At 48.8% G+C, this 27,188-nt stretch overlaps 1 protein-coding gene across 10 annotated transcripts in view; it reads right to left on the bottom strand.

Annotated features, from left to right (window-relative positions):
• LPIN1 (lipin 1) overlaps positions 1-27,188 on the bottom strand; it is a 131,503-nt gene that overhangs the window by 32,115 nt on the left and 72,200 nt on the right. For 9 of the 10 annotated variants that reach the window (XM_072771046.1, XM_072771048.1, XM_072771051.1 and 6 more), the window contains 11 exons: positions 21,520-21,720; positions 20,485-20,580; positions 16,845-17,152; positions 14,419-14,544; positions 11,980-12,087; positions 8,562-8,691; positions 6,944-7,256; positions 5,809-5,902; positions 5,008-5,198; positions 2,939-3,032; positions 1,890-1,959 (listed from right to left, as the gene is read on the bottom strand). In XM_072771046.1, the coding sequence (XP_072627147.1) occupies positions 1,890-1,959; positions 2,939-3,032; positions 5,008-5,198; positions 5,809-5,902; positions 6,944-7,256; positions 8,562-8,691; positions 11,980-12,087; positions 14,419-14,544; positions 16,845-17,152; positions 20,485-20,580; positions 21,520-21,720 (1,731 nt within the window). Of the gene's footprint in view, positions 1-1,889; positions 1,960-2,938; positions 3,033-5,007; positions 5,199-5,808; positions 5,903-6,943; positions 7,257-8,561; positions 8,692-11,979; positions 12,088-14,418; positions 14,545-16,844; positions 17,153-20,484; positions 20,581-21,519; positions 21,721-27,188 lie in introns of those variants that run through there. The other variant, XM_072771044.1, reaches the window with a different exon arrangement.

Raw genomic sequence — 27,188 nt, forward strand, 5'->3', positions numbered from 1 at the left:
TGCCAGGGCCGGTGGGTTACTTGCCTCCCTGGGCACATCATCCCCTTTCTTTCTTGCCAACACATCTAAAACTCTGTTCATGACTCAGGCGCAAAAAAAAAAAAAAAAAAAAAAAAAAAAAAAGACTCAGGGGCAATATGTTCTGACCTCCCTTGGTCTCCGCCACGCATGGTCATTCCACTGTTTTATCAGCACCTGGTTTGGCGGTGATCGTGTGACCACATGGCCAGTGAAAGGGGAGAAGTCTGCCTCTACCCTTCCTATTTGGGACGGGGCTGTTTGAGAGGATGATGTGGGGGGCAGCCACTTCGTGATCGTGACGGGAAAGCCAAGACAATCACGGAGAAACTAACCCTGAAACTACCAACCTCGAAGATTCTTACCACGTCGGAGAATAAACCCCTATTATTTAAGCTGCTGGTAGTCATTCTGTTTCCTACAAAGCATCACGATTCAACAACCAGCTGGGGAAGCCCCGACTTGGTTCCTGATACCTCGCTCACTCACAAAATAAAATCCGGACACATCAGAGATTTAAGAAAGCACTAGGGGAGGGCTGCCTGGGTGGCTCAGTTGGTTACGTGCCTGACTCTTGATTTCAGCTCAGGTCTGGATCTCAGGGTTGGGAGTTCGAGCCCCGCACTGGGCTCCATGCTGGGTGTGGGGCCCACATAAAAAAATAAAAAAGAAAGTACTAGAGGGAAAGCTGACATATTTTCACAAGTTTGGAAAATGGGAACGCAGGGCCATCCTAAGCGTGCTACAAGACTCAACAGCCATAAAAGATGGACAAATTCTATATATAAAACTAATTCTACATCAATAAACGCCATAAGCAGAGTCAAAAATTACTGACAGCTTGTAAAAAAATTTAGGATGCATAGCACAAAGCCTCAGCTTACGAGTCATGCGCACATCTTCTGTGAGTTAAACTGTTTCAGTTAAAGGATATCTCTACCGCATTGTTTTTTTCTTACTGATTTGTAAGATAACAATTTACCCTGAGCCATGAATACCATGTACACTATGAGGAAACAAAACCAGGGAGGAAAAATGACCTCAGGTAAAGCACCACCACAGATGAGGTCACAACCTCCAAACCCCAAATGCTACCCACGCAGGTGCGTGCACACACACACACACACACACACACACACACACAGGAAGGAGGGAGCGTGGGCCCAACAAAGTCAGAGCTGACTTTCGAGAACTTCAGATATCCTAACTATCTGATCTGCTGCAAGAAGCACCTGCTGAGTGGATGAGGGAGACAAGGAAAGACATGGTCTTTGCAGAAAAAGAATGTATAATCTAGCAAGAAGATACAATGTTGAAAAGCTGACCAATTCCCGGCGAGTGTCCGGTGAGTCCTGGGGGGAGCGTGACAGCCTCTTCCTGCGACATCACCTGCTCTCTCCTGCAGCGAGGACCTGCCAGGCCCTGCACTCTGCCCTCCTCGCCTAGCAGCACTGCCGCTAGCGCTGGCCCCCACACCTGATGCGCCCTCTCCCTGCAGCCACACTGCCACCTGCTCAGGCCCTTCTCTCTCGTCCCCTCGTCACCCCTGGGCTCTGACATCCAGTCACCGACCTGCTCTGTCCCTACCTACATCCCCAGTACAGCAGATTGGGAAAGGAACCCTGCAGGAGGCAGGCCTTGGTCTGGCGCTGCCACGATTGGGAGGTTTCGCCCTGAGAAGCAAGAGGGGGGAGGACATTAAGGGTGCAAGAGAGGGAGATTCCAAACTCCTGACATCTGTAATCATGAACTTCAAAAGATCATAATGTAATTAACTCTGTGGTTCTAAAATAAAAGTTAAATTCTAACTGCCCAGATTAGTCTGCCCATCGTGTTTAGTGCCACCCCTTCGGCCTCATGTTAAAGCTCACCTTTGGCAAAGGTTTCTGGAAGGCCTGCATGGCCAGGAGCAGAGGCGCTGCTGTTGTCCAGTTATAATATCTGATGTGAAAGAATGAAATAGGCGTCAAAGACCAAAGCTCAGCCTGAACAATCTTTCTAATGTCACGAGAGACAGTCAAGGAAAACTCTGGAATCCCAGCTGGGTCCTTAACAAGCCCAATACTGTTGCCAACACCCCAGCTCTCCCCAACTTGCCCCTCCCTTGCAGGGACCCCTCGTCCTGCCGACCTCACAGCAGTCCCTCTTGGGGGCCAAGCACAGACTGGCAGATGTGGTCAGAGACCCCCGTGGCCAGCTGGAGGGAGCCCAGGCTCCGTGACGCATCAAGCCACCGATGCGCCTATGGCATTTCTTGCCACACTTCATGGAAAAGGCAACTAGGGACCCCAGGTTAATACCTAAATACCCCCGACTTCCTCTCGCGGAGAAAAGTTTGCTGATAATCTACAAAAACACCTGCACATCCCCTGACCTCAGTCAACGAAGCTCCAAGGGGTAGATAGGCAGTCTATTCTGTGAACGCCCGTGGACTATACGGGCCTGAGGCTCACAGGCCAGGGGCTGAGACTGGATGTCCCCCGTGAGATGACAGTGCGAGTGTATGGGGCACAGGGGCACCTGGGTGGCACAGCTGGTTGAGCATCCGACGCTTGGTTTCAGCTCAGGTTGTGATCTCAGGGTTGTGAGATCGAGCCCCGCGTCAGGCCCTGTGCTTGAGAGTCTCTCTCTCCCCCTCCCTCTGCCCCTCCCACTCAGGCTCTCTCTCTAAAATCAATAAATCTTTTTTAAAAAACCTAGTACCGATGAATATTAAAATCCACGAGATTGACAGTTACATCAACCTACCAACTATACAACAACACAGTATTTTGCCAAGAATGAAGAGATGATAATAAATTGTAACAAGGACTTCATTTCACATGTTTCTAATGTTTACTGCCTGGGTCTTTGCATCAGAAAACCTGAAACGCGAACAGTCCCATGTGACAGCCCAAATGACTTTCTAAGAGGAACCTACTTATTCCCGATCTTCACCACAAGATTGGGGTCATCGATGAGAGCCGGGTTGTCCACAAACTGTTGATAGGACACAGCTTGTTCCAGAAATGCATCTGTGAAAGCAATCATACAGAATAAGGAGAAAAGAGAGGGAACATTTTCACCTGCTCATTCACAAGTGTTTTCTGAGAGCCTGTGCATTCCGGCTGTACAGACAATTCTTCGACTGTGTTTGTAAAGGGGCCTCAGTTAGTTTTGGGGGACAGCGTCTGTGTGGACATGAAGGGTGGCCGGGGGCAGTCTGAGGACATGGGGGAAGTGTATGTGTAGGCAGCGAGGCAGGGAGAGGCGTGTGGGAAATACAGTTTCCCTACGAGAAGCAGATGAATAGCGAGTAGGCTCAGAAACCAGGCCACTCAGCTCAAGTCACATTTGTCAGCGTGAGCTCGTGTTGAGCAAGTAATCAGCGTCCCTGAGCCTCGGTTCCCTCGTCTGCCTCCTCGGTGGCTGGACGAGGTCGTGAGGAGAAAGCACAATGCCCCGTGTAGAGCAAGGGCTCGCTCTGTGTCAGTGGGCGTGGTGCTGGTCACTGTCACGTGCAGGACATGCAGGACACAGCGGAGGCCCGGCCTCCTGACTCCAGCTCCTGTGAGGAGCTCTGGCCTAAGGCCCCGGCCTCCACTCAACATCCCCCATTCAGCCAGACCCTGTCTTGAGCCTTGATGACAGCTCTGACCATCTCTCTGGCCCTAATTTGTCCCTATTCCTTCCCTAGGGGAGCCTATATACCCTGGATGGAACCAAGGCCCAGCAGACCCGGGACGTTGGGAGTCACTCCTGTCCAGCAGAAAAAGACCCCGTGGTCCTGATGCCAATTCAGACTGGCCACAACACGCACCTGAGGGATCCTAATTCATACCACCAGGTACTCTCCTCGGGGACTCCGGGCCATGGGAATCTGGTCTCATCCGTATGGACCCCCGTGAGAGGACAGTGTGAGCGTATGGGAGAGGGGGCGCCATCGGACACCAGCCTCCTCGGAGTGCGCTCACCTCTTCAAAGCCCCAGAGCAGTTGGGGGCAGAGATGTGCAAACAGAATGTGGCTGGTTATTAGAGGGGAGGGAGTCTTAAAACGACTTCCTGTGATGGACTAAACCCGCTGGGTCACATAAACTAACCCCCTTCAGCTCATCACCAGGGGGATGGATTATTAGCTGGTTCAGGTTCCAGAATAAGGGGCCTCACTGTCTGTGTGAGAAGAAATTCACAAAGCCCTGAATGGACTTCAGGAGGGAGACAGGAGTGTGGATGGCCGCCCAGGGCAGGAAGGGGAGACGGTGGCTCCTGAGTGGCAAGGGGATGAAGGGCACACCCTCGCCCATCCTCGCCTAGAAAAACAGGCCCCTGTTGGCGGGGGGGGGGGGGGGGGGGGGGGGGGGGGGGGCATGATGAAAAAGAGAGGCCAGTGGAGGTGGGAGGGTGAGAGAGGGTCACCCGGGCGACTAGGTCCACTCGAAAAATTCATCAGTTGGCAATGACTGATGCATCCTCCACTGGGGGTGTTGGGGCCACTTCACCACGTAGCTGTCAGGAGACCCTGGGAAACCACCGCTACGAATTAACTCGCCACCTCCGCCAAGCCTATGAGCACCCCTCGGATCCAGCTGGCAAGCGCCCTGGACTTGCTCAAACTCAGACGTCCCTCCCTCCCCAGGCCCCACAGCATTTCCGCACACTTGCGATGCTCCGTGTTTCCAAAACACCGACACTCCCACCGGGCGGCAGGCCCCCGGAGGACACCTCTGCAGGGCGGCCACCAGGCAAGGAGACCCCCATCGCGCAGCAAACACGCCTGACGACACGTGGCCCCGAAGCCACGTGTGACCACCACAACCCTCCGGGCGGCCCACCGCCAAGCCAGCAACGTTCAGAGCTGCAAGGAATCATTTGTGCCATCCCCCCAGCAGGAGCACAGCCAAGGGACAAGTGACACGACGTGAGCCGGAGAAGCCCGGGCCTCCGGATGTTCCGACCGCGGGCCACGAGGGGGCGCTCGTGGCTCAAAGACGGGCCGCGGGCTCCGGTACCTTTGGTTATCTCCCTGTTGTCGCTGAGGCCCCCACACAGGGAGATGGCGATGGACGGCAGGTCCCGCAGGCCGTCCGAGGTGCTCTCCACGCCGCTGTCGATGCCAGAGCTGCCCACCGACTGCGGGGACTGGTTGGCCGACCGGGCTCCGTTGTCGCTGGCGTGTTTGGGGAGCCCCGAAGGATCTCCGCTGGGAGGAGGAAGAGGGGAGATGTGCTGACGTCACAGCAGCAGGGGACAACCCCCCTCTCCCCCGCCATGCGCCAGCCCAGCTCCCAAGGCCACAAGCGAGGCCACCTCGGGACCGGGACAAGGACAGACACGTAAAATGAACTACCGTGGGAGAGAAGTGATTCTTTTATTAGCCTCTCGTCCTTCCAAGCCTCTGTGACATGAACCACAGAGAAAGAGGCCACAGGTCGCGGCCACCACCCTCCGAGGAGCCAGCCCTCCCTGCAAGTCACAAAGCTGAACAGGGGTCCCCAAAGGCCACAGGAGAATCTCTCCTGGGGAGGGAGAGGGAGGTGCAGCCGCCCCCTCTTGGCCACCGATTCGGGTTGTGGGCCACTGCGCCCCCGTGACATGACTGTGGTGTCACCCTGGGAGCCAGCCTCATGCCTGCCTTCCCGGTCAGAAGGTGGGAAGCCAGCCACACGGGGATGTAGCCACACACGCGTCCACAGAGAAAGGCCATTGTTTTCTGGTTGCTTTTCACAGTAAAATCTGGGCCTCCCGCTGCCTCTTCCAGACTCACACAGTTAAACATAGAAAATGATACGAGGAATAAAAAGAAATCTTACTTTTTAGGAAAATACAGGGCAGCCACCTCAGGATCCATGTCTGTGAGGTCATCCAAGTAGACGCCGTCAGCACCCAGGTGTCTGCTCCGCTTGTCTGAAAGAACAAACGGGTCAGGTCAGAACTCTGGTCTTCCGTGGACTTCTGAGCGGCTCCAGAAAGCAGTTGAGCCTAATGTGCAAACTAGTTCACAAGGGCCCCCCCGGCCCAGGAACACAAGAGCTGGAAGTCAGCAGCGTGGCACGACTCCAGAGGCAGACTAACCAAGTTGGCGTCCACCCCCCACTGCCAAGGGCGAGCCCTAGACCGTTGTGTGACCCTACTGAGCTCCACCCCCACCTGTGCCTGACATGCACCCAGCACTCAATATCTTGAAGCGATTGTCATCATGATCTTTAAATGATATGATGATGACGATGATGATACACTTGCTTGTATCAATATCCCCAGGCCCGGCAGCCTACAGGGTACATCGGCGGTCACTGTGCACCAGGACTGCAGGCTTCCTGTTTCCTTCTGCCAGAGAATTAGGTCACTGGTTCATACAAATCTAGAAAGCGGCACCAAGCTCCATGGTTAACAGAGCAGGCTTGACGTCATCCCTCCTGCTGCGCAACTGAGTGTGTATCAAACCAGCCGTTACAGAGCAACGACTATGTGCCAACCATTATTCTGAGCACAGACAAAATGAATGTAAACCAGACCAAAAAGATTCTAGATCCCACAGAGCACGTATGTTCTAGTAGGGGAGTTCCCGGCAAAATAAAAATAAGCCAGTGTCATCTGAAATAGTGATACACGGCATGTCACAATTAAAACAGAGAAATGGGCGAGGGGACCAGGATTAGCTCAGTAATCAACGTCCTCTGGAGCCCCACGTGGGTGAACACGACTTCATCCCTCTGGATCCTAGCACCCCAAGCTATAAAGTGAGGGGGCTCATTACACCACCCCAAGGCTTCCTTCAGTCTGATTTTCTAGAACTAAATTCCGATGAGTTAACAACTGCAGCAAAAGGGCATACACTGAACATGCCAGCTTCCCCCCTGATATATTCAGGACTTCCAAGGGCAGGAAGGGTAACATGCCAAGCACCAAGTCTACACAGAAGGAGCTGGAACATGCTGGCCTTCCCACCTTTTTTCCTGGAAGGAGAATCCGTCTTGCTTGCTGTCGGGGCTACACTGGCAGAGAGTGGTTTGGGTTCTTCAACTGTAGGTAAAGGTGGGGCTGCGGCCCCTAAGGCCTCGACATCTTCTTCGTTCACAAACTGCATCTCCGTGGAAGGCCTGCCCGGCTCTGGGATGGACGGCACGGGCGGCCTGGCCAGGGTTGGTGACTGGTCACTAAACGCATCTGAAGATTCACTGTGAATGGTCTGAAAGTGCATCTTATCACAGATTTTTCTACTGTTTAACGGACTGCAGTCTTTCATCTTGTGTGGAGATGACTACGTCGAAGGGGCAAAGAGATAGAGACAGAGGAATGGTCAGAGTGTGGGCAAACAGAAAAACAGAGTTAACCCAAGTCACACAATTAACCCATTAACAATCTGCAGAACTGTCTGCCCATTTTGCAGAGAGATGGGTAAGCCTCATGATCTCCGTACCTGCCCAAGGAGTCTACACACCAGAATAGCAGTCCCAAAGCAAATGAGCTTTCATATGAAACATCAACTGCCAGATGGGCCTCGTAATGGCCAAGAAACAGAAGCAGCTCAAGTAAGTGTCCATCCGTAGAACAGGAAGTATATTCACATGATGGGTAGTTCGCAGTGATGACAACAACTGAATTAGAGTTACATACGATACCATGATGAATGTCACCAAGCTAATCTCTGCTGTGAGCGGCAGGAGGGTCTTTATCCCTCTGGGGGGTCGTTTGAGCAGTAACTGCAAAGGGTGGGGCTTCCGAGTTGCTGGTTAGGTCCCACGTTTCCTTCTCCGTCTGGGTGCAGGTCCCATGGACACAGTCACAGTGTGAAAATTTACAGATCTGTACACTTACGATCTGTATGCATGTTATATTTCAATGAAGTTCCAATAAAGGCCCAAAATATGAGTGAAGAAGTACAGATCTGGGGGTTGGTTCACATGAGTGGGAAGTCAGCATTCCTGATTCTACTCCTCCAAGGAGTTCCCAGTTACGGAAGACAATTATCCAAACAAAAATCAAACTGCAATTTATGGGTTGGAGGGGAAGGGGGAAGGTATTCATGTCTGTGTCCAATCTCACAGCTTCTAGCACAAATGAAAACAACACTACAGCAGGTCTGTGGTTGGAAGCATTTTGCCAGAAGAAGTGATGGGTTAGCACTTTCACGCCATTTCCGCAGCAGCAAACGACATGGATTTGTAAAGATGGTTGGCTGGGTCAGCACTACAGCCCATGGGCAGAGAAATCAGCGTTTTCCACGAAAGCCAAATATAACCCAGAAAAGGAAAGAACCCACAACTCTACCTCAACAGACCTTCCCTCCCAAGAGCTGCCCATCTGGATTCTTAGTAGGAAAGCTTTCAGCATTGACTCATTCATTCATTCATATTACAAATATTTGCCAGGGATACAAGAAGCTGTAGCATCTTCTAAAGGCCGTGCAATATTAAAAAATATTTTATAGTAATGTTTTTAAGATTCTTTTAAGACTGGAATATGAAACAAAATTTCTTGAAAGAAAACACTGCGCCCATTTCATGTTTTTAGAAACTTTCTTCAGTATATGGACAGAATTGGGGCGGGGGTGGGGGGAACTTACCTTTGCAGCTTGTGGCAATTCTCCCCAAAGCCAGAGCATTTCTAGGTTATTCTTCTGCATCGTCCTATCGGTGGCCTTACTGACCAATTCTGAATCACTCTTAGGTGTCGAAGGTCGAGAACCTGAAGGACTAAAGAAAACACAAACCCATGATTAAACAGGGAAGAGAAACTTTTTTAAGATGTTTTTTGGGTCCAGAATTCTATGGTTCAAACAGCCCAGAAAATGCACACAAGCTTCATGACATTCCCACCTGTGGCCACCAGGGGTCCACAGAACACACAGCCTGGATGGAAGGTGCTCCCAATTTGGGTAACCTAGCCCAACCTGCCCCCCAGTTCCAAGTAAAGATGAGAAGAAACAATTAGAAAGGAAAACCGAGGAAAGGAGTGAGGACAATAGGAAGGGAAAGAAGTCTCTTCTCATCTCAAAACCACCTGTCTTTCCCCACTTCTCACCCTGAGCTCACCTCTCCTGCGTTCTCAACTCCCAAACCAAGTCCATCAGCTCTCACCTGCAAAGGGGGTGCTGCTGATCTCAGACACGTACCCATTACATTCGATATCTAAAATATTTATGAATCCACACTGGCTTTGGAAACAGGAAAACCGCATCACATGCCAACTTTGCCACAAATGCCAGGTGCCAAGAATAAACTTGCTTAATGTGGCAGGAGCCTCTATGTTGAGACTTCATAAAATACTCTATCTTCCAGGAACACTTCAAAGACCCACCTGTGTGCTAAGGCCTGCTCTGTAACAACATATCACAAGGCTCAATTCTCGGGCCAGCTTTCAAGTGGTTGTAACTTGTGTTCCCAACATTTTCCATATTTCTATTCTGGCCTGAACAAAGCCTTCCCTCTGTTCAGCCAGAGTGACCAGCCAAGGGTAATCATCTTATCTACAAACTTCTCACAGTATCCTAAACAACATCTGGATAGGAAAATGTATCCATTTGATCACTCCCTGACTTCATCCTCCTACATCATGTCCCCCAGAGTAAGACAAAGGTGGTACATGAAGCGGGGGACAAAGATGCCGTTTTCCTTTTGCGCCCTCTTTTACAGACCTTCCACTCTCCTGAGTCCCACTCACCATCGTGCTGGGCCGCATGGACCTGTCTGAGATAGACTTCAACTCCCACTGAGTATAGCTTCCTGTCAGGTCAAGGAGTGGTCATAGATGAAAGCTAATATGTATCAAACCAAGAGGGACCCTTAATGGTTAGTTTAGGTCCCAGATCTCTTCAGTTGGGCCATTTTAACACACTCTCTCTCTCCTCCATTTCACACGGAGATGCTCAGAGGCTGGTTCACTGTCCATAGTGCCCAGTGCCCACCAAACCATCCCCATGGTATGTGGCTACGGTACGGCCCTCATGCTCTATTTCTCCATGTGTGGAGAGGAGGGCCCTAAGACAGCATATTGTGGGAGTATATACAACAGGACACCTCTCCCAACACACACACACACTCACACCCTCTTCTGCCCTATGGGAAGTGGTCCCACAGGAGGAAGACAGATAGCTCCATACATCTAGGTGATAGAGTGTTCATCACTGTCCAACCGTGCTCCCTCTAGTCCTCTAATTATGCTTTTCTCCCGAGAGTCATTGCTTTTCTGGCACTGGTTATCTACGATCCTATATTCACTATCACTGAAATGTGCAGAGAGGGTGTTGCAGCTACCACTGTACCTAAAACCATGACCTGAACCCATTTTTTCTCCAGAGTCATCACAGGAAAAGTCCACTGGAATCGGCTTCCTATCCTCAACAGCTTGCACCCAAATCTCAAATCACTTGTTTAAAAAGCTCCTATCATATTTTATTACATAAAATATCCTTTATATTTTGGGTAACAATAACTGTCTTACCCACTACACTAAATTAAGCAAAGCTCTTTAGACAAGAGTTTGCTCTGAGTAGGTGGTCAGCAAACTTTGTCTGTAAAAGGCCAGAGAGCGAGTACGTCAAGCTTTGTGGATTATCCGATCTTTGTCCGAAGTGCACAACTCTGCCGTGGTAGCACAAAACTGGTCGTAGACGATATGTGAACAAACTGGCTGCACTCCCATAAAACTACAAGAACAGACAGTAGGTCGCAGTCGGCCCATCGACTGTAGTTTGCCAATCCTTGCTCTAGAAGGCAAATGCTGAACACAGTTCTCTGTGATGCCAACTCCAGAATCCCCGCTGTTCCGATCCTCTGATAAACACCCTAAGCCATAGGTTTCCAGAAGTTTTCAGGTCTGCAAATGCCTTCACAGAGAAACAAGCCCTGTGTGGAAATCAGAAGCTTGGAGTCCCACCTCTCACACCCGATATGCCACCACAATACGTGGTGGCACGTTGGCAACACCAGCCTTTGTCAAAGGATTCCGTACACAAATACATGCACAGGTTCCGTGGAATTCAGATTGACAGAAGGTGAATCGGGGAAAAGACTCCCACCGCTGGGAATGATTCATAAGAAAGATGGTGGTACCAGATTTTCCCGTTATCAAATATTAGACTTTTAAAGTAAAGGGTTGTTCAAAAAAGTAAGCTTACAAGGTCCATGATTGATTTTCATTAATAGTGCATTTACTAACCACATAATAGCTTTCAGGATTTTGCCAGGCCTGGTTAGGCAAGTTAGTTTTAACCATTTAGGACTCAGTTTACCCCCTTTCAAAATGGCCTTTACACTGCCCATGCAACCTCCAGATGAAGCACATCCTGAGACTTGATTCTTTCATCAAAAAGAAAACCAGTTTCCCAAGTAGAAATCAATCAGAGGTTCATTTGTTAACGTCCATGTGAGTCCATCATGTAGCTTGGAGTGTGGACAACACGGAGGAAATAGAGGCAGGAATCTCAGACCACAGCAACTGATGAAAATACAAACCTATGATCCTACACCTTAAGATCCACCCCATGCTACGCTCCAAAATCCCATTCTAGAAATGCTGTGAAAACAGGATTCTATTATTCAGTCTAATGAGCTACTTAAAGACTTATAATAACTCCCCTTATACAAAAGATCTTATAAACTTACTTGTTGAACAACCTTAGACAGAAAGCAAAGATCATATTACCAATTTTCACGTCATTATTCTGTGTTGCAAAGCACTCCACAAAATTAGGAAAAACTATATACTTAGCCATAATTCCCAGAGAATCAAATTTAGTAGTGAAAAAAATTTAATCATCTACAAATGCTTAAAATCAAAGGAAAATAATCATCACTAGGTATTTCCTCTATGAGTAATTTGGTTAGTCAAGTAGATTTATAAGAGTTAAACCAAAAGTTTCGCTTCTACAGTCTCTATGTGTTTCCGGCATAAGTAATTTGGTCAATGGTTAACAGACTGGTAAGGGTTAGATCACAATTTTTATTATCCAAGATCCCAAGTGGGGAAAAGAGCCCCTCTACCTTTCTGAAGCATGGAAGTATGAAGGCTGTGGAGGGCAAGAGCTAGAAAGGCCTCCCTCGGCCGCAACTGCCAGGTGGGGGGCAGTCCTTTGGCAATCTATCGGGCTACTGGATACCACGTGATATACATTAAAAGAAAGAAAAAATCATAAGTCAATTAAATTAAGTTTCATATAAATTCTTTTGACTACTCTCCACAATAATATTTGTTAGAAAATGAACATACTTAGGCCTCTGACAACAGCAGAATGCTATCTGTTGAAATCACTATGAAATCAACACAAATTTTTTGAACCCCCAAAACAAGTGGAAACTGTCAAAAAGAATCATTTCATTTTCGAATTCATCCATATGCCCATAAAAGATTGTTGTTCTCTGGTCAGAATTTAGTGCTTAATCAAACAACGTAGTCCAAAGAGCTGGTAATTTCTGCTGCCAGTTGTCTCTTTAAAGAAAACATGTCATTCCAAGTATGGAAATGTATCTGTGCTAACTTGTAATTGCATTTGACAGCAGTCAGACTCACACGATCTGACACAGTCGCTATCCTGGATTCATAGAGCAGGAAAGACAGAGGGACACATCAGGGTTGTGTTTCCAACATTTATTTTAAGCTCTTAAAATTATGGGCAGCCCAGGTGGCTCAGTGGTTTAGTGCTGCCTTCAGCCCAGGGCGTGATCCTGGAGACCTGGGATCAAGTCCCACATTGGGCTCCATGCATGGAGCCTGCTTCTCCCTCTGCCTGTGTCTCTGCCTCTCTCTCTCTCTCTCTGTGTCTCTCATGAAAAAAAATAAAATCTTTTTAAAAATTAATAAATAAATAAACTCTTAAAATTAATATAGAAGTGTTTGAGCAGATTTTTCAACCAATTAGTGGTTTCATTCCACATAATCTCCTTCCTAAGGTACCATCCTTTTCCCTCCTTAGGGTTCATTGCTACACATGTGGGAGGTTCCAGAAAGGTCTAACATCTGCACTGTCCCTTATGACAGCCACCAGCTGCATGTGGCTATTGAAATGTGACGTGTCCAAACTGAGGTGGTCCTTACGCGTGAGCTACACGGTGAACTCAAAGACTTAGTGCGGAAACAAGAATGTGAAATGTCTCATGAATAACTTTTTGAAAACGAATTAGCTTGGTAATATTCTGGATATGCTGGGCCAGAGGAAACAGATCATCAAAATCAACTTTTTCAGTTTCTTCTCACTTTCTAAGGATGACTGCTTGAAAACTGTACATGTCCTATGTAGCTAGCATTCTGTTTCTGTTGCACGAGGCTGGCCTACAGACCGACCTCCCCGAGGACACCTCCAGGCCCCAGCCCCGACCCTGGTGCACTGACACTCGCTGTCCCGGTCCTGGCTGGACAAGGCATGGGACAGATCTGGTTCTCTGACTCAGGACTCCAGCACACGCTGCTCACTGTGCTGTCCTGTTGGCGAGATCACTTGGAACTAGGAGTGATGTTTGGATGACTCTGGCTTTAGGCAGGGAGCCTTTGCAGCAGGGGTTCTTACACTTCCACTGAAAACCATAAGTCCATCTAACACATGAGGAACAAGAATAATCCAAGAATGTCCCTGTCACTAAGATTGGTGTTTCTCAATCCCTTTTCATGGTTAGTGCACCCCAGGACAGTGGAGGCATTCCCCCCTCCAACAGTGGCCCTCGCTCCACCATGGAATTTTATCACCACGGATGGACTGTGAATGTGCTCACCATGCTTGGAGGCCCTGTGGAGGCCGCAAACCATTATAATATCTAAGAATTCTCTGCTGCCCAAGAACCAGGTTTTGTCCCAATGGGGGTGATACTGTCCTTGCTGAGAACATTTGGGTTACATCTGTCCCTTCCCCAGTTCTTCTGAAAAGTACTTGGAAGGGCTCATGTACTCTCAGGCTCTCAGGGGTCTCATTGTCTAAAAGTCTCTGGGGTCTTCAGGACGGCAACCCACACACTGAGCAGGTCTGGGTCTCCCAAGTTTATACAGTTCTTTTTGGGGAAATAAACATTCTGGCATTCAGCAGAAGGGATTGAGCATGAGGAGAGGCCTCATTCTGACAAGCCCGAACCACCTTAGTGGCTCCTGAAAGAACGGCTGCACTCCCGAATCCGACTTGAGGGCTAAGTGTCAAGAAAGGCCCCACCACCTGTTTCCTCCTATTGACAACCAGCACTGAGTGACTTAACTGGTTTTTCTTCCACTGTTACCTGTGGGGAGCTAAGAGCTATGTTTCCAGTTTGCATATGATTTCAGACAGAAGTCTACGGTCTGCACATGTTCTTTGTCAATCCTGATCTGTACCTCTGACTCTAAACTGCATTTTTTCACTTTTTACTTATATTTCATGATTTTGTTAGACACGCTTCATACAATTGACTTTAAACCCTCTGGACCGGGGTAGGCGAACGCACACACCTCCCCCAGCAGCTTACCTTGCGCTGGGTGACCACTCTCTATCAGAATTAGGGTATGATGCCGACTGAGGATAAGTCATGATGGGGGAAGGGCTTTCCTTAGAAACATCTTCTTGGAATACAGGTATATCGTTAGGAAGATTTCTGGAGGGGAAAAAAAAAAAGACCAAAGTCAAAGCCTTATTAGTGATTATTAGTGACAGATTCATAATACAGATTCATAATAAAGGCAAGTCTCCCTTTTATCTTATCTCAGTTCTTTTATCTTATCTCAGTTCTTTGTTATATGAACATGATCTCTTTCTGACCCACTCAGGCAAATTCCGGGCAGCGGAGAGGGAAAAAAGTGAGAAACAGACACACATAAATGTGCTCATGCTTTGGCTGGATTATAAACACAAAATCACTGCATTCAAGCATCTAGACTGACACACAGTGCATAATGGTGATCCTGCTTGTTATTTATTTACACTGTTGCCTCTGAAACTGGACCCAGGAGGTTGTAAAAGCCTTGCTGTGCACGGGTGGAGCTGCCAAGTAACCAAATGACCACACACAGATGATGCTTCATCTAGAAAAATAAATAATCTATATAAACCAAATGAGGGGCACCTGGGTGGCTCAGGGATTGAGTATCTGGCCCAGGGCATGATCCCAGGGTCCTGGGATCGAGTCCCCCATCAGGCTCCTCACAGGGAGCCTGCTTCTCCCTCTGCCTGTGTCTCTGCCTCTCTCTCTGGGTCTCTCATGAATAAATAAGTAAAATCCTTAACAAATTTTTTTAATTAAAAAAAGAAAGAAAGAAACCAAATGAATCTTATAATTACGAAATGATTGCAAATCGACCTTGTTTTCAGGTAGAATGCATTCATTGAAAAAAATCATGATCCACTCTTCCAGTCACACAGAGGCCATCTGTGTGTACCTGTGATGTTCCCTGAAATATCTATCACTAAGTTCTGGAATTAAAAGCCAGGCAGGGATGGCAACTATAATAAGCCCAAATACCAGTTTGTGAGCCTACAGCAGACTAGAGGCTATAGTTAGGAAAAGTGACATTGCCAATTCGACTGTATTTTTAGCTAGGGGAAGAAAAAAATCCTATTTTGAATAATGAAGCAGAGGGTTACTCCTGATGCTCCTTATCCCTTCTTTATGTTAACAAGGCACAAAAATAATCAGCAAAAATTAAACTGAATTTGAGGGGCACCTGGGTGGCTCAGTTGATTGAGCATCCTCTTGATTTCGGCTCAGGTCGTGATCTCAGGGGTCATGACATTGAACCCCATGTTGGGCTCTGCTCTCAGCAGAATCTACTTAAAATTCTCTCTCCCTCTCCCTCTGTCCTACCACCCTCCTCTCTCTAAAAAAGAAAAAATACATACATATATATATATGTACATATATATATACTGAATTACATGAAGATCTGAAACATCAAGTATACTTTACAAATGAGATTCATCTTTTAAAACTGGCCATTTTCACTAAAATAGTAATGCACAGAAAGAGAATTTCACCACCCTATTAAAAGCAAAGAAAAGTTATGCAACAGGGCAGCCCGGGTGGCTCAGCGGTTTAGCACTGCCTTTGGCCCAGGGCCTGATCCTGGAGACCCGGGATCAAGTCCTGCATCGGGCTCCCTGCAGGCAGCCTACTTCTCCCTCTGCCTGTGTCTCTGCCTCTCTCTCTGTGTCTCTCATGAATAAATAAAATCTTAAAAAAAAAAAAAAAAAAAAGAAAGAAAGAAAAGTTAAGCAAGACAACCATGAAACCTCAAGCCTAATCAAAGCTATAAAGGAAAAGCCTGCCTGGAAAGAAAACTGGTTGACATCTACTTGTGACCTGAAGTCTATCACAGATCAGTTCCCAGCTACGCATCAGCCCACTGGCAGGCATACAGCTGGGGCCCAGATAAGAGCAAGCCCGCTCTAGAACACTGGTTTTGTGCATGAAGTATTAATTTGCTCACTTCCCTGCCCCTCTTGGTTCTGTCCTGGATGCTGAAGTGGCCAGACAAGGAGGTCAGGTACTACCAACTGCCTTGTAGTTGTAAGCAACCTCAAATCTTTATGCTACTTTACCCTTAGGTCCACGGAGTTCTAAAACTCAGCGTAAATGCATTAACATAACAATAAGGAATGCTGGGGCGCCTGGGTGTTAAAGTGGCTGCCATCTGCTCAGGCCCTGATCCTGGGTTCCTGGGATCCAGCCCTGCATCAGGCTCCTTGCTCAGCAAAGTCTGCTTCTCTTTCTCCTTCTGCTTCCTCCCCTCTGCTCATGCTTGCTCTCTTTTTCTCTCTCAAATAAATAAAAATCTTAAAAGATTTAAAAGAAAAAAGATGATGAAGGAATATTGGGAGAAAAAAAGAGTTTGTTAGAATCGTCTCAAAGAATGAAGGCGCCCGACCCTGACGCAGGTCCTGCCTTTCGTGCACATTTACCTACTGCTGTCCAGCGGGTCAGCCTGGTCGTCGGAGCTCATCTCTATGGGAAACATGTCCTCATCCTCAGACGTGTTTGTGTTGTCATCTCTCTTCAGGGTGTCCAGCTGAGACTTTCTCCTCCTTTTCCTTCTCTTCTTTACTAAAGAGCCGCTCGAAGGGGCCTCACTGGGAGGCAGGGCCTGGGCTGACGTGTTGGGGTCCAGGCTTCTGATCCTATCTACAGGACTCCTTTTCAGCTGGCACTCCATGCGCGAGGCTCCCTCCGACAGGATCGGGGAGGTGGCCAGGTACATGGGGATCACTTCCTAAAGGGCAGAAAATATTTTTCCAATAGTCTCGTTAATCTGGGTTGAAGGAACAGGGTGGTGCCACAGGCAGCCAGGGTTCCTTTAGGAGCCTGAACACCCTCAGGGAGGGCCACACAGGGGAGGGTACCAAGGGTCACAGCCACTGCGGAGGGACATACAGCCACCAGGTCTGACAGCTGACCACAGTGTCAACAATGAACTCAATGCCATTTTATACTGAATCCTGCATTTTTGTAATTGTAACAAAGCAAGGTAATCTGTGATTTCAGGCCATCCAAAGTCAACTGTGCTTGAAATATCCAAAGCAAAGAGGGAAAAATGAGCTTTGAGGCATTACATTAACTGGAAACTGAACTCAGTTTTGCATTTCAGTGTGGAGGGGAATGTGTGTCAGGGAGGGGGGTATGTGCATGCGTGTGTGTGTGTGTGTGTGTGTGCATGTGCTTGTGCATAAAAGAAAGAGAATGAGTATGCATTTTTTAATGTGCACTGAATTAAGATGATAGCAATTAAAAGAAAATACAGCTGACAGCACCCCATCCCAAATGCTTGCCTACACCAGAGCACATCCAGGTCTATGGCCACTAATTAAGTAGATACTGACTCTCTTCTTACCAACAAAAGGAAAAAAAACATATAACTTGTCAAATTTAAGTTTGTTTAATAATGATTGGCCAGTTTTTAAAAAACTATAACAATCACTTTCTCAACGACTTATTTATTACGAGACACTTGGTAACAAGAAGTAAAGAATATACATTAAAGAGAAGAGAGAAAGAGAACCCCCACCCCCCTCCGAGCCATGACAGTGGCTTAGAGCACACCCAATGCACTGCAGGTATAAAATCAACACCTGAGAGACCAAGCCTTAGGCGGGGAGGTGCGAGGTCATCTCGCCCAGCTGCTCAGTGGATCAAACAAAGAAAAGCAGACTGTGCTGCCTTGGGGTCAAGAGCAAAGAAGTGTCCACGGACCAGACAGGGAAGGGGCAGACATCCACAAGAAGAGGGAGACTGCATCCCAGGGCAATCTGGTGATGAGGGAAAGAGGCTTCCCTGACTTCCAGCAGCCTTCTGGGGTAGCGAGGGGCAACCATAAGGGGAAGAACATACTCTGGCCCCCGAAGCCCCATCCCGCCCACAGGCCAGCAGGACAGGCCCCCTGCCCTGCAGCTTCCATGGCGACCTTGCCCAAAACGCTTCTTCAACTCTCACTGCGTAAAACCTGTCCAAAACTAAGTGACAATAGCAATTTAAAATGCAGGTATCCATTTGAGATGGAAAGAATTAATAATTACAAATTAACAATTCTCAGAGCCTTCCCTTTGAACAGAGAGATAAAGGGTAGATGAGCAGGGACCCCCAGTGGCCACGGGGTAATTACATTAGATGGAGGGCACAGGATGAGGACTCTGGTCCCCCTATAAAGTCATACCTCTGGGGAGACCAAAAGTTAGAAGAACCTGGGACGGTTTCATTCTGAATCTAAAACTACAGGTGTTCATTTTAGAGCCTAGGGCTATTTAGAGCTATTCCTTTCGAATCAGGCTATCTTCCCATAAAGAAACTAGCCTAAGTGGATCACACCATAGGATCCCTTCCAGGTGACTTTCTCAAAGAAAGAAAGAGTTTAATTTTAAAAAGACAGAGAGAGAGAGAAAGAGAGAGAGAGAGAGAGAGAGAGAGAGAGGTTTGTCTTAGAAGAAAACATAGTGATAAATCTTCATGACCTTGGATTTGGCAAAGGATTCTTAGATACGACGCCAAAAGTAGGAGCAACAAAAGAAAAAAAGAGCAGATAAACTGGGCTTCATCAAAATGTAAAAGTTTTGTGCTTTAAAGGACACCATGAGGAAAGTGAAGAGATAATCATAACAAACTCTTAACTCAATAATAAAAAGACAAAAGCCCAATTACAAAAAGATCTGAACATTTTTCTAAAGAATACATACAAATGGCCAGTAAGCACCTGAAAAGCTGCTCAACATCATTAGTCTCCAGGGAGAGGCAAATCAATACCAGCATCACTTCACACCCACTAGGACAGCCAGAATCGCAGTCCCATGGCAGGTGCTGATGAGGATGTGGACAGATCGGAACTCTCACGCAGTGCTGGTGGGAACGTGAAATGGTGTGGCGGCTCAGGACAACAGCCTGCCAGTTCCTCAAACACTGAGCACAGAGTTACCATATGACACAGCAGTTCTGCTCCTAGGTGCATACCCAAGGGAAATTAAAACACATGTCCACACGAAAACTCATACATGAATAAACGTTCACAGCGACACTATGCATAATAGCCAAAAGGTAGACACAACCAGATGTCCATGAACCCATGAAAGGATAAACATGGGCGGAGTACAGAGAGAGTGGACTATTATTTAGCCCTACGAGGGAATGAGGTACTGACCCAGGCTACGGTATGGATGAGCCCTGAACATGCTGTGTGAAGTGAAAGAAGCCAGGCATTAAGAGACAACAGACGTAGGATTGTATTTGCATGAAAGTTCAGTGTAGGGACATCTAGAGAAAGAGAAAGTAGAAGAGTAGTTGCTTAGGACTCAGGAAGGTGACAGGGTGGGGGATGGGGGATAGGTAAGTGATAGTTAAAGGCACAAGGTTTCTTTCTGGGGTGATGAAAACGTCCTAAAATTGACTATGGTGACATATCTTAGGACAATACTGAAAACCACCGAATTGTATACTTGACACAGATAAATTGTAAGGTACATAAACTATATCTTAATAGAGCTGTTAAAATTTTTTTAAACAGGGGCACCGGGTGGTTCACTGGTTGAGCATCTGCCTTTGGCTCAGACTGTGATCTCGGGGTCCTGGGAATCCAGTCCTGCATCAGGCTTCCCGCAAGGAACCTGCTTCTCCCTCTGCCTGTGTCTCTGCCTCTCTGTGTGTCTCATGAATCAATAAATGAAATCTTAAAAAATATATTTTTTGACAATAAAAAATTAAAGTGACTTGGCCACTCACTAAATAAAAATTAGAATATTCAGCCCTGAGATTCAGCACACCAGTATATCCTGTATGCTTTGGACAACAGCTCGGATGTGATTCGGTTACTGTCCCCTTGGAAACAGTGAGCACGCGGAAGCAGGCCAGGACTGCTGAGTCTTGTGTGGACACAGCACACACCCACCGGGGCTGGCTCAACAATCCCTGGTACAGGTAAACAGCCACTCTTCTCTGCTGCGATGGTCTACACCGCCCCGCACCAGCATTACTTCTCCACACAAACTTCCGCTGGGTCCTCTAGATAAGCATTGCTCAAAATTCAAAACTAGGAAGTAACCCTGACCGCCCAGCCTTCCTTACCTGATCATTATCAGTCTCTTGAACAAAAAATGCTTCTCCATTATCTCCCAATTTCATGTGCAGATCCACTGATTCTCCGTTGATTTCTATGTCAACCTGAAGGAAAAACACATTTGGCTAAAGCAGGAAACCTCGCGGGAGATGCCGTGTCTCGACATAAGCATCTTTTAATCACACACGTGATTATGATCTCATAATTCCAATCAATCCATGGGAATCAATCAACCCATTGGAAATGGAGTCTATTTGCCCTCACCGCCCCCCGACCTTGAGCCTGGGAAGGCTTGTGATTGCCCCAGCAAGCAGAGCACTACCAGAGTGGCTCTATGGAACTTCCGAGGCCAGGTCAGAAGAAGGCAGGGTCCCCCTGGCTCCTTTCCTCTTTAGATGATCGCCTGTATCCAGCTGCCATGTTGTGTGGCCACCCAGGCCACATGGAGAGGTCACCTGGGGGCGTCCTGGCCAACAGCCCCAGCTGAGAGCCCAGCCAGGAGCCCCCAGCCATGTGAGTCAGCACATCTGTAGAGACGATCTTCCAGCTGAGGCAAGGAATTACTATCCCTGCTGCACTTGGTCTGAATCTCTGACTCACACAACCCCATGAGCTTAATAAGTAGTTGACTTTTACCCACCATTTGTTTTGGAATAAGTTAACACAATTCGAGTTAGAACCTGTCAATTCAGTGAGCGGCCCTTTCCAGGGCGAAGCCACAACTCCAGAGACCTAAAGCTCTATCTAAAGACAGAGACACAGGGGACACCTGGGTGGCTCAGCCAGCTAAGCATCTGCCTTTGGCTCAGGTCCTGATCCCAGGGTCGTGGGATCAGGCCCCACCTCAGGCTCCCTGCTCAGCAGGGAGAGCCTGCTTCTCCCTCTCCCTCTCCCTCTGCCCTTCCCCCTGCTCATGCTCACTTACTTGCTTGTTCTCTTTCTCTTTATCTCAAATAAATAAATAAAATCTTTGAAGACAGAAACAGGATGATTTTCTCTAAAAAGAGAACCTGCCCCCAGGTCACCGGGTCCTTTGTTCTTACCACTTTCTCTCGGGAACGCAGGACCCCCATCTTCCCAAAGCGTACGTGGAAAGGAGAGCATTGGAGGCTCCCGTTGGGCTGGCGAACAACAATGATATCGATACATCCAGACAGGGTGGCAGGGTTCAACCCCTTGTAGAGTTCCTTCACGGTGACAAAGACCTGGCCGGCCAACTGCCCGACGTAATTCATGGTTTGAGTCTAGGAAACAGAGACAGACCCAGGAACGATTAATTCAGAGAAGGCCATCTATCTGGGGCCGGTCCAAATGCACTCATCATGGTTACACTAGCTCGACTTGCACACCCTATTGAAATCGTTTTGTTCCACTGGAATGGGCTCCAAGACACCCACCCCTGCCCGTCCACCCCCACCCCAGCCAGCAAGCCCACAAACCCCAGGAAGCCCCATCTCAGTGAGCACCCGGCTCTGCCCGCTGGGTCCACGGCACTCAGCAGCTTTTGCCATCCGGGCCCTGCTCTGCCATTACAGGCAGTTTTACAACAAAATCTTAAGACTCTTGAGAAAAGAGACTGTATTTTATATCTCTTACTATCTAGCCACCCCACCCCATGCCAAATAGAGTAGGTGGTTCAATAATATTAATTGAAAAAAACGACCATTTTTTAACTTGAAAAGGAAAATAAATGACTTATTTTGAACAATTTCCATCCTGGTCTCTGTCTGCCTACGTGGTTCTGCCCCACGGTGGCGGCAGGCGACACACAGGCCCCGCTCGGGGTTGTCAGCTAATCGGCTGAAGGCCAGTCAGCAGACATCCGGGCGTCTACTCTACAAGGGCCTGGTGTGGGGACACAGAGATAAAAAAGACAAAGTCCTGATGCCCCGAAGGGACCCACAGGCTCACAAAGGAGACAAAAGTAAAACACAAGGAATGAGCATCTCTATGCCAGCGTTGCTACGTGTGTTTTAAGTAGACAGGAAGGGCCACAGCCGAGGGAGGCGGAGGGGGAGCCGGGGAGGGGCTGCAGCAGGACCAGGAGGAGGGACGACACCAGCAGGGACCAGGGGGACGAGAGGCCCACAGGAGGGGCTGTGCCCGCCACAGGGAACCGAACAGGCAGGGGAGGACGGAGCCTGGAAGCCACACTGGGAGGTCCGGACTTTCTAAGTGGCCGCAAGAAGCCGCTGCAGACTCGGGCGCGACAAAATGATGATCGGACCCAGGACTTCAAAAAAGCATCATGAGGAAAGCACACGGGCAGGCTGGAGAGGGACGGAGGTGGGAGACATGGATGGTGCAGATGACAAAGGACGCGGCCGGAAGGAGGCAGTGAGCAGGGCACGGAGGCCACGCACAGCTGGCCGGACGCCGGGGTCCAGGGGACCGGTGGGGAGCTGGCGCCACGCTCTGGCCCTCCTTCCGCAGCTCGGGCCACCGCCACCGCCTTGGTGCCGGTCCCCACCTGCCCGATCATCCACCTGCGCGGAGCCCGCCCTCCCGTTCCACCGGGCCGGTGCACGGCCCCATGTGACTCGGAGCCCGCAGCCCGGCCCCCAGCCCACCAGGGCCAGCCTGCAGCCCTCCTCCGCCACTCGCTCCCCATCGCCGGGCCTCGCCGGGCCTCCTGCCCTCGCTCGGGCCACCTGCTCGCTTCTTCCCCAGCTCAGCTGCCCTCACGCAGGGGCCCCACTCAAAGCTGCTCCCCTCTCCTCTCTGTGCCCCTAACTGCGGTGGCCTCCTGAGGCCACACGGCTCCACCATCCGAGCATGAAAGGTCTGCACGCTGGGACTTCCAATCGCTGGATCCCAAGACCTCACCCTCTCCCCCAACCATCACACCCCGATTCTTCAAACTGACCACCTACCCGACATGGGGCTTCGAGGAACCATGCCAACCCCACACCCACCTCGGGTCCCTTACAAGATCCCAGCGACCACCGCCTTGCGTACGCACACTTGTCCCTGACCTGTTTCCACAGTTGGTTCTGTGAACTATCTCACTCGGACGTGTCTATTTTGCCGTGTGGCTTTCCCGTCACCTGGCCAAGCCAGACTCTCCTTGAGGCCAAGGCTCAAGCCTTGTCTTTGCAAGTTAAAAAGCCAAAGACTACCTTTCGTAAGCCTCACCACAACCCCTGTGACATAAGCAGAAGTGATATTAGCACCCCCTGCTTTACAAATAAGGAAACTGAGGCTTGCGGGTGGTTGGTCAAAAGCCCTGCACACAGTAGGCAAATACGAACTGCTGATTTAAGGCTGAGAATAGGCCAGAGCCCTAAAAGCAATGACCAAACACTACAAAGAAAAGGACACATGAAAGCCCTAAGTGGGGGATCCCTGGGTGGCTCAGTGGTTTGGTGCCTGCCTTCAGTCCAGGCATGAGGTCCTGGAGTCCCGAGATCGAGTCCCACATCAGGCTCCCTGTATGGAGCCTGCTTCTGTCTCTGCCTCTCTCTCTCTCTCTCTTTCTGTGTGTGTGTGTGTCTATCATGAATAAATAAATAAAATCTTAAAAAAAAAAAAAGGCCTAAGTGGCTCGTTTTATAATTTTATATGATGCCCTGTGGACTGATACTGCTCGTCTTCCTCAGACGAGTGACAAGGGGACCCTCTGTGAACATGTGCAGAGATGCACACAGGCCAGCTGCCTTTGGATGTGGTGGACGCCAGGTCCAGCTCCCACCACTAATGTACGTAAAAAAAGAAAACCGTGCAATTTCTATGTAGCCGGGCAAGCTAACATGCAAAAGGAGAGAGGAGACAGAACAATGCAAAAAAGGATTCCTTCGAAGCCTAATACTTCCTTCCTTTTTTGTTTTTGTTTTTGGGGTTCTTTTTAGTAAGTTTTATGCTCATTGTGGGGCTGGAACTCATGAGCCGAAGATTAAGTGTGGCATGCTCTACCTCTGAGCCAGCCAGGCACCAGGAATCCTGATACTTCTCATATGGAATCATTTTACCAAAAAAAATCACATCAATGTTCGATGGAGATTTTAACAGATGGTGCTTACCGAGACACATAACCCTCTAACCCTGCAGCTCAATGCAAGCAGTAGGAACATTTTTCTAAGATCTTTTCCACATGACCTCATGCTCGAGTGACTCTGACCACAACGCTGCAGGGACGAGGCCTTTGAGACGAGTGAACTAAGGACAAGCAAAGGTGCAATGAAGCAAATGCCCAAGATCACAGGCCTGGGTTCAGAAGCCACCTCCTTTTCTGTTCCACAGTCCCCCTCCCCCCAACCCCCGGGGCCCCTCTCGACTTCATCGCCCTCACCTGTGGGCCACACTGGTCCTGAGTGACAGGTGACCGCCTCCTGCAGTGAGGCTTGAACCCAGGCCTGCACCCCTGCCACTGGTCATGTGGCCCCAGAGGACCCACCAGCCAACATGTTGTAGCCACAATAAAGAGAAAGCTCAGAGCTGGATGGTGTTAGCACATGTCTGCATCCCAGCTCCTCATCTGTAAGACGAGGACGTCGGCCTGGATGACCTGCAAGATCCAATTCCAGCTCCGACCGCCCCAAGAGAAAGCCTGAGAGGGCATCTTTAATAATTCAAGCTAAATGTTGCTCTGCTCCCTTGCCCTCCCCTGCCATCAGTGAGCAAATTCAAAGTTACTGTGCAGAATCAGAAGTTTTGAAGGTGGCAGGACCCCGGGTTGTTCTTCCAACAACTTCGTCTAAAAGAAATGAGCCCACAAAGGGGAAGTGGTAGGCAGCGCCCCCACCTTCGCAGAGTCGGAGGCGGACCCTGACTTCCCGATTCCTGGTCCTAGGATCTTCCCTGTGTGCATGCCACGGGATTGGCCCGGTATAATTCTCCCACCACAAATACTCGGAAGGTGCTTTCGTATCTTTAGCTACCCCCTCTATTGAACAGCTTATTTGCAAATCTGAAAACACCTCCCCCTTGGAAGCAGGACATCTGTTCCATAATTCTGAACAAATGACAGGGTCACGGCCCCACCTAGCAATCCGCTCCCGGGGAACTTCAACATTGACAGGGGCTGCTTTGGCTGACCACCGAGCGAGCATCTTTTACCAAGGAGACTACCTGGATGGCTACTCTCTCCAGAGGAGCAAGAAACAAGGGTTGGCAAGGCTGGGAAGAAATTGGAACCTATGTGCACTGTTGGTAGGAATGCAAAATGGCACGGCGCTATGTATGGAACAGCACAGAACACAGTTCCTCAGAAAATTAAAAATAGAATTACCATATGACCCAGCCATTCCACTTCCAAATATATATCCAAGAAAACCCAAAGCAGGGTCTCAAGGAGATATTCACACACCCACATTCACAGAAGCGTTCTCGCCATGGCCAAAAGGTAGAAACCACCCAAGTGTCCATCCATGGAAGGAAGAGATAAACAAAATGTGGTACAGACTTACAATGGGCTATGAGCCAGTGGGAAAAAGGAAAAAGATTCTGATGTACGTTCTATAAACAACATGGATAACCCCGGAGGACGTCATGCTAAGTGAAATAAGCCCATCACAAAGGGACAAACACCACATGTGGCAATTCTACTCCCATGAAGCACCCCGATGACCTAAATCTGTAGAAATAGGAAGCAGAACAGAGATTACCAGGGGCTGTGGGGAGGACAGAAGGGGGGTTGGTGTCACGGGCACAGAGCTTCCTGTGGCAAGATGAAACAAAAGCTGGAGCTGGATGGTGATGATGGTGGCACAACAGTGCGAACATTCTTACACGAAGTGTGCGGAACTGTACACTTAAAAATGATCAAGATCATAATCATTTATGTTACATGTCTTTTACCACGATTTTAAAGGGGGTGAGGAAGAATGAGGTAGGCAGGAAGACGAGTACTGTTAGCTTGGGCCCGGAGGTACAGGATGGGCTTCCAGGGTGCGGGGGGCACCCAGTCCACCCCAGGCCTGGCTGAGGGGTGCAGGTAAGTTGAGGGCAGGCCCGGCTCTTCTTCATCTCTGCCCTCCCCAGATTTCTTCTAACAAGTGTTGGCCAAATACTGAAAGAATGCCAGGCCACAGCAGCTGAGCCCCAGTTCCCAGTTTCACTTCCTCAGGTCCCTGTGAGGTAAAGGACTCAAGGAAGAAGCTAATGGGATTTTCCTACAGATACGAAGCCACGCAAACCAGCCCGAGGTGCGCACCCCTGAATCTCATTCGTGCCCTGCTGTCTCCTGCTGTTCACTGAGACCCGGGACCCCCGGCAGGGAGGGGAAGATGTGAGGAAGAAAGGCCGTAACTACCTCCAGAGCAACCGGAAGTACAGCCTGCAAAGCACAAACCAAATGCAGACGAATCCACGGGGGTGGGAGTGAATGGGTGACGGGCACTGGGGGTTATTCTGTATGTTAGTAAATTGAACACCAATAAAAAATAAATTAAAAATAAAAATAAATAAATAAATAAATAAATAAATAAATAAATAAATAAATAAAAACAGCCCTGAGGTAAGGGCTTTCCTCTTCACTCTCCACATACCAAATTACTTTTGAATCTGTTGATTTTAGTCTCCACCATTGCCAAGATGTGGTCGCTGCCCCTGACAGGGCTTCATGGATCATGAAACAGGATGCCACCAACCTATTTCAGAACTTTTCAAGGAGAGTTAACCAAACCTCACAAATACCCTCTGGCTGAATTAGGGTTCTCAAAACTGTGCTGTGGATTTTCAGACCAATTCTGAGGTGAAGAAACTTGTCAACACA

Source organism: Canis lupus, chromosome 12, assembly GCF_048164855.1.
Source record: "Canis lupus baileyi chromosome 12, mCanLup2.hap1, whole genome shotgun sequence".
Lineage (NCBI taxonomy): Eukaryota > Metazoa > Chordata > Mammalia > Carnivora > Canidae > Canis > Canis lupus.